The following is a 15,962-nucleotide window of genomic DNA, read 5'->3' as shown; positions in this document are numbered from 1 at the left end:
TGGGTTAGACACATTGGTATCAACACAATCGACCATAATTCAAATCTCACTTGCTTTAGTGCTGGTGTTTTCCATTGGACTTTAGTATTTAAACAATCGTATTGCCGTTCTAGTTCTAGCGATGCATAACTTCAATGTGAAATCATACAAGCGAGGAAGCTCCTGTGGTTGGGTATCCCACAAACAGATGGCGCCACCAGCTTTTTTGCTATTGTTAGAATTTAGAATGCGAGTCGTTTGCCATCTGTTAAACGAAGTATAGAAAGACTTCCGTTTAGGTTAAGAGTTTGAGTCGTTTAGAATTCGTTTAGTGGATTTGTGGCACTTGGGGAAAGCTCCATAGCTTCACTGGTTTACTCAATAGATGACGTTTTATAATACATCACTATGTAGTTGTCCTTTTCTTGAAATATGTTTCGCCTAGCTTCATCTAATCATGGCTTATATACCGGGAACGCATAAATTGCGGTTAATCGGGAACGCATAAACTGCGTAACTCGGGAAAAGATTGTAGTATTTTAAGATCTATACTTATACAGTAAAGACCTTATTAGACGGAGGAACCCAAGCGAAATTTTTCGGGGATAATGAACACAAACTCATGCCATCTCTTTCTATTCATCAGCCCTACTCTCTCACACGCATCGATGTACTTTTACACATCTCTTTGTTCATTGTACTATATTTGAAGGGTTTAAAAGAGATAGATGTTCATGAAGTAGTTATGGTCAAATGTTAATGGTGTAATGTTTGTACCATGGTCGACCTGAGTTAAATTCCATTTTTATTGTTTTTATTGATGATTTAAAGTTTTATTTAATTTTTAAAACATCCAGCTCCAATAACTTTAAACCCATTTACTCATTGCTAGAAATGCGTGTTTAATAGTTAATCTGTTATATTTATTGTTTTATTTATTTCTTTTAATTCATTCAGTATCAGTACCCCTTCATACAACCAAACCAGTAAATAGCACGATAATGAATAATAATATGGTGGCGCAACTGGCAAAGTGATTCGCAGTAGGACTAGCGATGTGGTTGGTAGCATCAAGGATGAAGCATAAGCATGAATTGGAACATGAGGGGAGGGAGTGAATCCGAATGTTTATTTCTATTTTTAGCTCTTTTTTGCATGGGTTCATCTTTCACGTGTGTTCACTATCCCCGAAAATGATCTGTATTTCGTTGGTCTTTTCGGGGATAATTCGTTAACGAATTATCCCCGAAAAGACCAGCGAAAACCAGCGTGGTCGGGAGCCTTTGCAAACACCGCCGGTCAATATCAAATTCTCGATATTGGCGGTGACTGGTGAATGAATGTGTCTCCCCTCTCCTCGTCAATTTAATTCACTTGCTACATCTCCTCCCCTTTCCCCTTCACCTGGAATTCATACATATGAAATTCTAGAGAGTGGGAGAAGAGGCTGAAGCATCAGCTTTTTTGCTCTTTCTCAAAAAATAAGTCCAAAATTGTCTGCCTTTGGGTATCAGTTTGGGTACTGAGATAGGGCCCCATCTCACGTCCATAGTTTTACCCATTCATCGCGTTTTGGTCGTTTGGGAGGTGCGGTATAGAAGATAGAGCAAGACAGCCCAGTTTTTGTTCAAGCTAGGTCCAAAATGTTTCTTTGGGCCTGTACCTGTAAAACATATTCACAATTTACCAAAGGATCACATCAAGGCGTTTCGGAGTGGTTTGACCAAACAGCTTGCTACAGTAAATGTTTTTGTATTTCAATTTGTAGATGTTACAGATTTTTTTTTCTAAGCAATACGGTAAAGACGTGTCTTCTGAATAAAAAAAGAAGTTATTTTTATTTATTTATAATTCACGATATTTTTAAGCCAAATAGTGAAAAATCGCACAGCCACTTTTCCAAACTCGATCAAATTCGGGAACGATTGTCAAAACTACATAAAATGGTGGTTTCCTTGGATTTGTTTTCAACTTTTTGCCATATTGTATGCATAACTGTCCAGGATACTCAAATTACAAACACAAACAAAAACAAACAAAAATTGAAGTAACCATTGTATCTACGGAACTGCTACCATCGTTCCTCTACGATCGAGTTTGGGAAAGTGGCTGGTAGTCTCCTTGATCGTTTGATTTGCATGATAATTTATAGACCTTAGTTATTATATTAACGAATTAACTTTAATGAAATACATGGACCAAAATATTAAAAAAAAAAACACTAATAAAAGTTTGCTAGTTTTTCGTACTAATTTACACTGGTACACCTGCTATCTAACCACAGTTAAATCACAGTTTCATTTGTACAGGTTCTCGGTCCATTTACTAACGAATACTTCGATGAACCATATTCTTTTGTTATTTTGATTTGAGAATCTGATTGAACAAATATTCCTTTGAATGTCTCACGAAATTGACGCGACATTCCGCAATAAATCGCGAAATTAATTGGATAACTGACTATTAGAAAAAAATTAGCGAACAAAATAAACAAATTAGCAACATAGTAATCAAGAAATTCGTAAATGAGAGATGATATAATATGAAGTGCTGTAATAACACCTAGTGGTATTTCTACAACTAAGAAGACGGTAACCACAACAATTAACATAAGAGTAGTACAGTTAGAATCGCGGATCCGTTTACATTCACGTTTCTTGTTGTCCTTAAAAAGCCGTTCTCTCTTCTTTTGAGCTTGTTTCATGGCCCTAAAAAGGAAAACATTTAGAGCTACGAGACTGGCACAGGGTGTTAAATGGACAAATAAAATACGAAAGGAAAAATAGAATGTGTAATAAAAATCTTCGCTGGTGTATTTGTGTATCCAATTTGCTGTTTCAACATGACATACGTTTGTTATTTGGCCATTCCACATTATTGTTATTAGACTATAAGACCTGAAAATAAAAAAAAATAATAGCGTTATTAAATTATTATTGTCCCATTAAGACCTGAAAATAAAAAAAAATAATAGCGTTATTAAATTATTATTGTCCCATAACAAAATTATTGTTAGTCCCATTCCGACTCCGACAAAATCGGAACCACTAGTTCCAACCAAAATCGGTTAGAAACAGAATCAAACTGAAGTCGGAATTGCCCGGGCAGGTCAGTGTCGGGCCGGCAGTACGTTTCGTTTAGTTTTTTCGTCTCTTGCTATGAGTGTGGGCATTGTAAACAATTCATTATTCCTACGGCTGGAAATACATGAATCGAAATCGCGTATGACTTGGATGTTGGATCATAGCACACATTATAATCATTTTCATATGATAAATATTAATTGATAATAGTTCACATTGTTGCATTCTGGACTATAAAAAGTTGGGGAATGCAAATATCACAATCACTTTTAATAAACCTATCGATTGAAACTCATCGTAGTTTGGCAATTCAGTACACAACACTTTTGCCGTCAATTTTGTTATAAAATCTGACAGACCGGCTGAGTGCTGATGGGCGATTGAATTTGCCAAAATGAAATCTATTTTTATCAATTTGTGCATGAATTTGACAGTTGGTCTGTCGTGGCGAACATTTTCTGCGATGAACCGGTTAACAAAAACATTTGTTGTGCAGCAATCTAGTGTCTAGTGATATTTTTAACTATATTTTTGATAAAAGACAATTTGAAATATATTGTTATTGATTCAAAAAATATTCTACTAGTGATTTGGGTGTGATGTTGAGTATCTCGGTTCGTGTATTGCCAGCCTAAGAATAGCATTTAACGACGACATCAATGTTTTGCGACAGCATCCTTGCATCGGCCTCGGCCAAATCCGACTCCCATCATCTCCTGTCGATTACGACTCCTGCCGTCTCTGGGCGACTCCGGTTGCCTCTAATTCCATCTGATTCTGAATGACTCCGACACTGACTCCGAGCAACTCCGGAAGGCTCCGGACGATTGCGGCAGCGGATACTGCTAGCCAAAACCTACCTCAGTCGGAAATCAGCTCCAATATTTTCGAAGTCAGAATAAAGAGGCGAATGAGACCAAAAGGCTCAAAGTCTCTATAAAAATAAATAAAATACAGTGGATCCTGGCATGATAAATTCAGTTCCAGTGATTGTACATACGCCCAAGGTAACACGAAGTACACTGAAACTAAAGAATGGAATGAATCCGTACCCTTGTATGTACCGAAATGCTCGTTATGGGAGGTGTATGTTAAAAATATTATAAATTAATCAAATAATTTCAGTTTGTCTGTGATAAACTCATTAAGAGGAAGTTATAATAAATAATGTGTTTTTATGCTTGAGCAAGGAGCTAGTTTAATATTGCGCTTGGTGGTATTTATTTACAATTCTGAATTTCAAAAATAGAGATGTTTCAAAATGAAAAACTACATACTTGTCGAAAAATCTACTGCTTTGGTGTAAAAAAGCAGTAGCACAGATATAAGCAATGCATTTTTTTACTCTAGGAATAGTACACCAATTTCGGGCAGGTGCATGGCAAACGTATATGTATCTGTAAGTAATAGAATAATTGAATGAATTAAATATGTGTGTACCAAGTAACTATCCCAATGAACAATATGGACCTTGCCGTTGTTACCTTTGCACAGCTAAAGCTAATGTAAGCCATACTGATGCAGTATGACACATTGCAGGTAGAATCTGTCAAATAAGACAATTAAAAGGAGAAAAACGTAAGTAATAAATAACTCAATGCATCGAAGGATATTATTTCGAAACAGTTGTCTTTTTTTACTAAACAGACTTCAGAAAGAAGGGCCCAGATTACCCGTTAAAATAAATAAAAATAAATTACTCATTGAATAGAAGGAAATTATTTCTAAACTACTTCTTTTTTATTACTAAACAGATTTCGAAATACTCACCTCATTCAGAGCATTCCAAACATAGCACGCTATTACAGGAGACAATGGTTTGTAATGGTTTCCAAATGTATACATGTATATCAAACCAGGTGCCGGAAAAAGAAGGGTAAACATATCACAAAGAGCCATTGCTGAAAACAGATTAAAATACCTTCAGTAATGTTTTCTCCCTAAAAGCAATAAGAAGTTTATCAAATAATATACACATAATTGAATTGCCTTAATATATGGATAGAAAGGTCGAACAAAGGCTTTTGTATTCAGTAACGTTGCGGGAGAACATGTTGTATCCCCCACCCTTCTTCTTGATTGATGTCTTTTTTTCTAACAAAAACGAGTCAGTATAAAGTCAGGAAATATGTAATAGGAAAAGTTCGAAGTTGATAATGGAAGCGGAAGTTTAAAAATAGAATACGTCAATCAAAATTTTAATTGGTAATCTATGTTTTTCCTATCATTCGATGGTTTGAAAGGACTTTTACGGTTCGCATACGTTGATTGCGTTTTTCTACTTAGAAAATTTCCTATGGCTAAAGTAATTTTTTATAGCTATTAGAAAACTATGCCAATTAATGACCTAGTAAATTAAGTTGCACTTAAAATTATATGTTATATTAATTTTAAACTCACCCATAAGAATACAATTTGTTGGTGACGCCATGCTTCTTTTATTGAGGATAATAATTATTAAAGAATTTGCTGTAAGGGTAACCAGCAAAAGTATGGGTATACAATATCCATACAACGGAATGCTATAATTGAGAATGGTTTCGCATGACACATTCAAGTAAGACGTGTTTCCTTCTGATGCTAGGCAATTATAGTAACTGTATGTCGAGTCGTTATTCAATTCATTCATATGAACTGTGTAGGAAGTACTCGTATTAATACCAGTAGTATTATAGTTTTCTGAGCTTACTTTTGGGAAGAATATTTGTGACGAAAGAGACGTTGATTCATTGAAATAGAAATGAGTTTGAGCCATGTGTGGAGAGTTTAATGGAATAATCGGTGCTCTGTTTTTTTTTGGGTCTATCATATTAGATAGGTACTGATCACTCCGAAATAAATGGTATGACTTGATATTATTTTTTTCAACCATGGTTCTTTTGTTAAATTTAGCTGAAATCTGGAAGTAAAATATGACATTTAATACATTTTCTTCAGAAATTTGTTAAATTATTATAATATATCGCCTTTTATTATAACGCATGAGTTATATTTATGATGCTAATAATTACTCTAATCGAAACTGTCTATGACCATGCGCATGATAAACTATAATAAAATTTATAAATAGAAAATGATGGAGCATCATTTACGATGCGATGTAAGTTATTCCCACAAAACCAGATTGCTCACTATATATAGCTTTCAGATAGACATTTGTATTGAAAGGCTGCTTTTCTCTATTACTTTGACATATTTTTTTCTGTACGAATAATCGGAGAAAGGAGTGTAGTAAAACAGCTCATTAAATTATTTGTAAATAGATGATAATTATAAGATTATATAGCGTCAATAAAATAAATTAGCGTTGTGTAGAGAAAAATGTTGCAATAGTTTCGATTAAAATGTTAAGACTCTTGTCCTAAATTTTGCTACACATCGTATTTTAAATGGTGTTTGTTTATTTCATAAATAAATTAATCATAAGTACCAATTATACTTACCGATATATGTTAACATAAACCAGTTAAGGTTAAATTCCTCAAATAAGCAAGAAGTCTCAATCACGTTGAACACGAACGTTCCGGTTAATTAAGAAATGTTCACGCCTTTGCAGATTTCTTATTATATTGGTAGTGGTAATCATTCTACCTTTTAGTGTCGATAAAATGCAACAAGTACAATATATAAACATTATATCTAGACGGTTGCTTCAAAAATGCTATCGTAATTTAAATTAAATTAATAAACAATATCACTGGATTTCTTATTCTTTTAGTATTTCGTACATTAAATGTATAGATAAATGAAACATTTGGAAATGTTTGAGAATGTTAAATATCTTGTAAAATTTTGTTTTACATACTATGTGGCCAAACGACGTTTGCATTTGCCGCATAATGCACATATAGTTTGGGATATTCTTGTTGACTGCAGTACTTGCACGAATAAAACTATTTTGGCTTGGATGTATTATGATTTTGGCATGGTTCATTTATGACTCAAACTTATGCCGCAGATGTGTAGTAAATTTGAAATAGTTTTTAAAATATTATAATACTTTGTTCACCCTTCGTTTAAAGGTACGGTACACTACGAATATGTTTACGTTGAAAAAGGCAGTTTTGTAAAACGCATTGGAAACTCACTAGTTTTTTTCTTTTCTTATATCCAAAAAATATCCAGTTATTATTTGTTTGGTTAGATTTATTAAACTCCACAAGGTTAACAATATTGTATTAATTACCGCGGTGTATGGATTACTTTCACCAGGATGCTTTTTTAACGTCATAGCTGCAATTTTACACTTTTGGATTAAAAAAATGATTTTGAAGAGTATATGTACGTTTGAACTCGAGCACTATCTCCAGCCAACTGTTATATTTTATCTCGAATCGTTCCAGCAGGAGCTTCGTCGTGCACTGGCCAGTTACACTTTTTTATTTACTCCGACCGACGAATTTTCTGGGATCGGTTTTAGTTCGATTGTGCATCGCAGTTGCGCAGATGAGTGCCCACTTCAAACGATGACAGAGGACGTGATGGAACTCACAAACAAGCAAAACTATGAAACAGTACAACCATCAATTGATGGCGCACAGCACTCAGGAAATACAAATAAAAGTTATTTTATAGAAGTCTTGTTTGTATAGAATAATAGACCCTATTAATAATAGATTGTTTGGGAAATGTATCTACAATTTATATCCTATAAATTTCATCTCTTACAAATGATTGCAGTCAATTGGAAATGAAATTTGTTTGTACATTATTTTCAACCTTTTTTTATTCATTAACAACATATGATCCTTTTTTGTTGAAGTTTACCCAAAGCAACAATCTCGATTGAGCATTACATCATTCCTATATACACATTAATAATAATGGATAGCTTGGCATTATCGTATTCTGGTCATAAACATTTTAGGATTAATATTAATTCCCTAGTTGTCACAACAATATTTCGAATCATAATGCAATCAACAGGTTATGTTGGTGAAAGAAAGTCTTACCGCAAGGCCAGACGAGGTGAAATATACAGCGAAATGTTATCGTTCAAAATAACGTAGCTTTCATTTAAAATAATAAAAATTGTAATCGTACGAGCAGTTTTTGTGAAACTTCTGCACTAACCTACCCAATACTGGTACAGTTGTCATTTCTTCTTCTTCTTTGGCACAACAACCGCTGTCGGTCAAGGCCTGCCTGTACCCACTAGTGAAGTGAGCTTGGCTTTCAGTGACTTATTGTTACCATAGCAGGATAGTCAGTCCTACGTATGGGGGCACGGTCTATTCGGGACTTGAACCCATGACGGGCATTTTTTTACGTCGTACGAGTTGACGACTGTAACACCAGGCCGGCCCACAGTTGTCATGGTGTGAATTAAATTCCTGAAGCAACTTATGCTAGCACTTTGTTAAGTTAATCAACACCTTTGAGAGGAGTTAGTGTTATGCCAAGCGATCGTAACCGTTGGTTGAACTAGGTCTCCAGGCGCATGAGCATTGGCATAAAGTTAGTCAAAGTTTACAAATTGTTTAAAATGTATTGGATGCACCTGCTAGGACCCTTCGATCACGCAGACTGAATACTGTACCAAGACGCAAACTATATGGCACTAATACAAATTCTAGCTTAACTTAAGGTATTAAGGTGCGTTACTGCAGGGCTTATTGGACCATTTCGCTTGAAAAGCATCGACTGTTGCAGCGTGTGCAAACTATGAAACAGAAGAGCAAGTCCTCTAACCAGGCTACATTGATCATATTAGTTTTTCTTTGTTTTTTCATTAGACATTTTCTTGCATGCGTGGGTTCGCTCAAAGTGTATGAAGATGGTCTCAAAGGCTGTTTTTATGACAAAATTGGAACGTCATTTTTTTATAGAATGGGTAAAAATTTGTAAACGAAGTAGCCGCGTGTAATCGAAGTAACAATTTATCTAAGTAGTCTTTAATAGATTTAGGAACGATCGATTCATCGTAAGTTAGTTGCAAATCATGTGTTAAAGAGAACGGTCATATAAAACTTGTTAAATAAAACTTCTTAAGCGTTTCAAAGAACCGAGTTCCTGTAGGTTAAGGGCTCCTCTGTAAAGGAAGGTGCTGGCATTCCCCAACTGAATGGTACGAATTACCGAAAATCGTTTTCGAGTTCGTTTGTTCTTGGAAGTTTCAGAAGTTTGGAAGGCGCTCGAGGAAGGCGTGCCAGAAGAGGTTGGAGCACCACGGAACAAGTTTTTACGAATGAACCCGAAGGCAAAATCCTTGCTGTTTGGATTTGTTGGAGATGATTGCCTAGCCATAGTCGAAGAAAAGGAAACAGCCAAGGAAATGTGGAAAGCTCTTGAAGACACCTTTGCGAAGAAGTCGGGGGTCAGCCAGGCGATCTTGAGCAAACAGTTGGCCACGTTGCGCATGAAGGAAGGATCGTCAATGCGAAACCATCTTGCCGAATTCGATGACCTGGTGCGTCAGTTGAAAACTGCAGGTGCAAAAATGGAAGCAAGCGATTTGGTCTCTCAATTGTGGTAAATGCCGGACTACATTGATCGCACTCCGTAGTGTATTTTTTGTGCACGCGTACGCCATCTAGCGGTGACGGGTGGAACCTAAAAGCTGGTATTATATATAAAAAAACGTTTTGGGTCGAGGAGGCTATAGGCGAAAGGGCCATGGAAGTTCTATATATATAAGATATATATATATATATATATATATATATATATATATACAGAACAACAGTGAACAGAGTATATATATATACCATTGGCGGATCTAACAGAAGGCGGACTAGGCGGTCACCTGTGCCGCCGATTTAGGGGTCCCGAGGCTGGCGAATCATTTGCACCTCCCCCCGTCAGAACAAAATTTTAGAACCTGTGACAGATGGTTGGAGGGGCCCCCGACGGCATTTCAAGTTTACTGTTTAATCTCCCAACAGCAAGTTTAGTGCCACTACCACGGAGATTTTGATTTAATTTAGTACTTTTATACACTTTATATTTGTTCGATATATATATATATATATATATATATATATATATATATATATATATATATATATATATATATATATATATATATATATATATATATATATATATATATATGAGCCGGTCTGGTGGTACAGTCGTTAACTTGTACGACGTAACAACATGCCCGTCATGGGTTCAAGTCCCGAATAGACCGTGCTTCCATACGCAGAACTGACTATTCTGCTATGGTAACAATAAGTCACTGAAAGCCAAGCTCACTTTACTAGTGGGTACTGGCAGGCCTTGACCGACAGCGGTTGTTGCCAAAGAATATATATATATATATAGAATATATATATATATATATATATATATATATATATATATATATATATATATATATATATATATATATATATATATATATATATATATATATATATTGTTAAGATTATGCAATAGGATAATCAGTCCTACGCGTATGGGGGCACGGCTCATTCGGGGATTGTACTCATGACTGGTTTGTTGTTAAGCCGTGCGAGTTGAGGACTGTACTACGAGACCGGAAAATTACACAAGATTAACTTTACAAAAAAATTAAAAATAATATTACGAAAAATTTACACATTTTTTAATGTGGAATCTTACAGTTACTGTAATTTTTCAACAGTAACCAGTATATTATAAAATGTATTGTATCAAGATATATCATCGAAATCTTGGAATGTTATACTCTTTTTAAATCATTTAACCTTGGATTTATGTGTTCTATTTTCATTTAATGTATGTTTATATGCTTTTTGATCGTTTTGTACAGGTTAGATGAAAATATGTTACGACAACTGTCATACAATTTGGCCGTATCGAAACAATTTGAAAGAAAAGGTTACACTGCTGGGGATGAAACTCTATCTCTATCTTTGTGTCTACAGTCTTTCTTTGTGAACGCGTGGGTCCGGGTGAATTTAACATGAAAGTGAATTTGTGCAGAACTATAACTTCGAAAAGAAAAGTAATTTCAATTCATTGAAACCTGGTATCGTTCTTACATTCTTACATTCTTAGTTCCTTGCCTAAACTTATGATCGCCGCAAAAAACTAAAACAAACCTGGTCAATGCGTTTCTAGCATATTGTTTACATGTGGAGAATAAACTCATCTCGTACTAGTAACATTACTTTACTGTGTGCGTACCGAACAGCGTTGAAACGTGGTTGGCCTTGAATCAACATGACGTGCAGCGCGCGCATTCTAATTGTGTACAATATCTTGAAAGTTGCAGTAGCTATTAGATTTTCATTCATTTAGTTACCTTATGTTGATGAATAAACTAAACAATGAAACGTGTATAGTGTGAGTGATTCCATGCAAGCTGTATTGAATGATCAACCAAGATAGCTTTATCTATCAACTTAATGATAAGATAACAATGATTCCAGAATCACTAAAGGGGAGACACAGTTATATAGCATGAATCAACACATATATAGCATGAAAGAAACCTGTAAGAGATAATAGGCACATGCGTTATCTAAGGTGGAACGGTGCGCTATCGAATTTAGCGTCGGAACTTAAAGAGTTCCATTATTTCCAACGGCGTAGTGTTGGACGCATCGATTTTCTACATCTAGTGTTTCTAATTATGGAACAGTAAACCAAAATTGCAACAAAGTTTTTACGATTTAAGTGAAGCATTCCGGCGCTTAAAGTGAAATCTATGGTGAGTTTGATGTTGATTTGTTTTTTTTTTCAGAAGCAATGCTTTAATCTAAGTGTATTTCTTTTATAACATCTGTTTTTATCTAGACCGCCTATTCAAATTGTCCTGGATTGGGTGTGTCATCGATATCTTGCGTAAAGTGTTATTTAAATAACTTTACTGACAATAAGTACTGATAAAAATGATGAATGCATCACGAAAAAAACTTTATTTTAACATGGTGCTAATACTAGCCACAGGTACATTATTAAAAGAAGATACTTCCGGATTCGTACATGCTGCTGAAGCAGGAGACGAGGTAAATATTCCAAATCTTTTAATATCATATGTTATGATGCAGTATCGTTCACGCCTTGATTTATAATTGGTCGACTCAACATGTACAACCATTTTTGCCAGTATAGAGGATAGTAGATAAATTTTACTGTAGAATTTCTTACAACTCCGCTGACTAATACTAGTACGATGCAGCCAGAGCTTTGATTGCAATTTGTTCTTATCAGTGCAGAGAACTCGTCGCCCCATAGAAATGCGTATCGATAAGATAACGGTATTAATGATTTCAGTACGACAAAGTAACCTATAGTTAAGCTCGGTAAGCTATCTTAGAGATGTAGCAGAAATACAGACAATCGTATCGGTAAATGAATTTCATACGCAATTTCATAATATCAGAAGAACACAACTATGAAAAATGAATCCATTATAACAGTGCTCTTATTAGCTTAGTAAGCTTTCTTAGAGATCTAGCAGAAATACAGACAGGTGTATCGATAAATGAATTTCATAATATCAGAAGAACAAAAACATGAAAAATGGATCCATTATAACTGTGCTCTCCAACCTTTATACATATTTTATATTTTAATAGATACCATATATTGAGGGCATATATTTTGTATACGTAGTTCAAAGCTTTATGATCAAATATGTTGTAATATAATCTTGATTGTGAGGAAAAATTGCATTTTATGTATTTTTTATAGAGCCTTTGAGCTGATTGGCCTAATTCGCCTCTTTATTATTATATGTATTGTATTGTTAGCTTTTCTGTAAAAAATCAAATCTTTCGTGGACCATGTCTTTTCAAGCCACGGACCACAGGTTGGAGACCACTGTATTATAATATAATTTAACCTTAGCTTCCAAAGACCAAAGCTTGATTTCATTGTATCATTTAATCCCTAACATTACAAATGCATGTAATTAATCTATCTATGGGACGGTCCCGTGGTACAGTCGTCAACTCGAACGACTCAATAACATTCCCGTCATGGGTCCAAGCCTAGAATGGATCGTTTCCCCGTAGCTAGGATTGACTTATCTGGCTGTGTGGTAATGGATTAAGTCTCGAAAGCCTGAGTAGGCCGGCATGTCCACGTAGGACTTTACGCCAAATAAAAGATCAAGATGTTCATTTCAACTGTACTTGAAACTATATATTCATTACGCAGCTTTTTGTGTCATTGGTATTATAATACATGGTTTACCTAGCCAATCCGGTATCGTAAAAGCGTTATCGGTCGCCGTAAATACTCATTCGGCCCGTTAAGTTGTTTAAAAATACGTAGTTTGCGTGTTGTTTAACTGAGTATGTATTATTTTAAAATTTTGACTTAAGTTAATCGTCAAACATGTTATATTATTTAAATAATACTTGATATATTAGATTTCTAATAAGGTATTTAAATCATCACTTTAAATCACTTTACTATGGCCGATTCATACTTCACAAGGCTCGAATAGAAGTGACAGTGCCCAATTGAGGGTTTACGTCGCCCGAATGAGTGTTTAAGGCAACTGATAACACTTTTACGAAGCCGGTTTGACTAAATAAACCGTATATGTGCATAATAATAAAATTTATATTTGTTGTAGCCCAGAAATGATGCAAATTACACTAAGACACCAATTTCGGCGGCATCAAAACTCTGTGAGAGCTGTAATTGTATCAGAGACAAAGGTGTGTTTGACTGTACCAGTAAGCAAATCGGAGCAACATCATTCCCTCTAGAAGACTGGCAATCGCTGAACACAAATGGATTAGACGTGAAGTTGGTTTTTCTTGTTTCCACTGGTCTGAAAGAAATTACTCGCTTTCCTCCCATGAATGTAACATGGTTAGATTTGAGCCACAATGAGATTGCGACAATCCAAACTGGTTGTTTTACCAATTTAACGCTGCTGCAGGTGCTAGATATATCGCATAATCGATTGAAAAGTGAATCACTTAATCCAGACGTTTTCGCTGGACATTATTCAACAAACGAATACATGCCATTGTCAAAACTACGTGTGTTACGCCTTGGTGCAAACGATTTGCATTCACTGAACCCAGATTTATTTGAACATCTCCCTGCATTAGAAGAACTAAGTCTCGAGTTGAATCCATTCAAAGTAATAGACCAACAGTCGGAAATTGCCATCGCCAGTATCGAGCGCCTGGTCAGTCTTGACCTTAGCTATATGGAACTTGAAGATATCCCAAAGTATCTATTCCACACACCGCGCGGACTTCGATATCTTAATCTAACAGGAAACTTACTGCAGGAGGTTCCAGCTGCGTTATCCTATGCTACCGCCTTAGCATGGCTTAGTCTTGATGAAAATCCAATAAGTTCTATCGTGGTAGGCACGTAAGTATTGATTTTTTGCACTATTTTAATTTGGCCAAACATAATCTTCAAACACATCTTTGTTGACGTTACAGCGAATTCCCATCATTGAAACAACTGACTTTTCTCAGCCTATCATATATGAGTCAACTGAAAGTGATCGGTCGTGGAGCTTTCAGCGGACTAGAATCGCTACAAGAAGTACATATTACAAATAACCCGCATCTAACCTATCTTCATGAACATGCATTTGTGCGTAATGATACTGATAACCCAGAACGCCTTGATTGGCCACCGGTCAAGCGGTTATACCTTCACAACAATAATATATCATATCTCGACGCTCAACTGCTTGTTCAATGGGACACAATGGATGTGATCGACATTCGTGCTAACCCGTGGACATGCGATTGCACAAATCGATGGGTGCTTCTTTCATTATTGCCTATTATTGAACGAACAACTCCGGCGATCCTAAACAATATTGAGTGAGTATGCGATATGATTGTAAATAAATAACTTCTGATTAAGCGGCCTAGGCCTGCCTTGATTGCTTGTGGGCTTTTTTATTGGCAGGATAGTCAATTCTGCGTATGAGTCTAGTCCAGCGATCGGCAACGTAAGACTCGCTAGCCGCATGTGTCGGTTTGATTTCGAGATGGCGACTCTTAGCCGTTTATATATTTCATACAAATTTCTCTTTTATTTTACTCTTGTCTTATCTATTTGGCTCTTCACGTGGAACCCTGCGAACATTTTTGTACAATTTGGCTCTTTTAGTCGCAAAGTTTTCCGACCCCTGGTCTAGTCATTTCATGCTAGGCCTTAACCAATTATAAAGAACTATACTTAAAAATATCAAATTTATTTTACTTATATTTAACCATTTTTCCCCCGACAGCTGCAAAAGTCCTTCGCAGATGGCAGGATTGTCTATGGTAGATCTAGAGCACAAGCAAACACATCTGCGATGCCCCGACGAAGCTGGTAATAATCCTTCAAATGACGGGGCACTTCTTATGGGATTGCTGATAGGTGTTCTCTTAGCGATTCCATTAACGGCCGCGATATGGTGTGTATACAAACGCGGTTGTTTTGGACTATTCGGTAGTGGGACCCCTGCAGCTTATTCGCGTGCATTCTACAGTCGCACTACACTCAACGAGGAATTTTAGTGTAAAACATAAGGAGAGAGGAAAGAGACGGAACCAAACTGACTTTATTACTTAATACCATATGCCATAACAATTATATTTGTATATTTTTTCACTTCCCGTATTCATAGAAATCGTTAAATTCGTGAAGTTAGATAAAATAAATCCCCAATTCTGCTCCCAGTATTTTAATGTGCTTTTTTGTTTTGTTTTTGTGCTTGAATTATTTGTGCTTTTTAAATGTGTGCAAGTCTCGAAAGCCTGTATAGGCCGGCATGTCCGCGTAGGACGTTACGCCAAATAGAAGAAGAAATGTGTGCATCTTCTTCTTCTTTTTGGCACAACAACCGCTGCCGGTCAAGGCCTGTCTGTACTAGTGTTGGGTCATACGATTCATTTTACGACCTGACCCGGAGTCGGGTGCGAGCCAGCCGGAATCGTTTCGGACCCGTGGGTGCAGCGGGTGCGCTAGGTAGGAGTCGGAATCAAATTC

At 36.0% G+C, this 15,962-nt stretch overlaps 2 protein-coding genes across 4 annotated transcripts; one reads left to right on the top strand and one right to left on the bottom strand.

The window, feature by feature from the left end:
* Positions 1–1,253: 1,253 nt before the first annotated feature.
* Positions 1,254–8,095, bottom strand: LOC121600152 (sex peptide receptor). Of its 3 annotated transcripts, none has more exons than XM_041928483.1 (7): positions 7,249–8,095; positions 6,506–6,653; positions 5,463–5,961; positions 4,833–4,963; positions 4,547–4,608; positions 4,340–4,459; positions 1,254–2,876 (listed from the first exon to the last, which is right to left on the bottom strand). In XM_041928483.1, the coding sequence occupies exons 3-7, from the start codon at positions 5,932–5,934 to the stop codon at positions 2,264–2,266; spliced, it is 1,398 nt and encodes a 465-aa protein (XP_041784417.1). In that variant the 5' UTR covers positions 5,935–5,961; positions 6,506–6,653; positions 7,249–8,095; the 3' UTR covers positions 1,254–2,263. The 3 variants fall into 3 exon arrangements, with proteins under 3 accessions (XP_041784417.1, XP_041784418.1, XP_041784419.1); XM_041928484.1 differs by having other exon boundaries at positions 6,506–6,649; XM_041928485.1 differs by lacking the exons at positions 6,506–6,653; positions 7,249–8,095 and having other exon boundaries at positions 5,463–5,696; positions 5,752–5,843.
* Positions 8,096–10,810: 2,715 nt separating this feature from the next.
* On the top strand, positions 10,811–15,655 carry LOC121599532 (leucine-rich repeat neuronal protein 3). Its single transcript, XM_041927403.1, has 6 exons — positions 10,811–10,992; positions 11,420–11,700; positions 11,787–11,998; positions 13,579–14,336; positions 14,411–14,803; positions 15,217–15,655. The coding sequence occupies exons 3-6, from the start codon at positions 11,882–11,884 to the stop codon at positions 15,488–15,490; spliced, it is 1,542 nt and encodes a 513-aa protein (XP_041783337.1). The 5' UTR covers positions 10,811–10,992; positions 11,420–11,700; positions 11,787–11,881; the 3' UTR covers positions 15,491–15,655.
* Positions 15,656–15,962: the final 307 nt, after the last annotated feature.

This window comes from Anopheles merus, chromosome 3L (assembly GCF_017562075.2).
Source record: "Anopheles merus strain MAF chromosome 3L, AmerM5.1, whole genome shotgun sequence".
NCBI lineage: Eukaryota > Metazoa > Arthropoda > Insecta > Diptera > Culicidae > Anopheles > Anopheles merus.
This window is presented reverse-complemented; position numbering and strand designations above follow the sequence as displayed.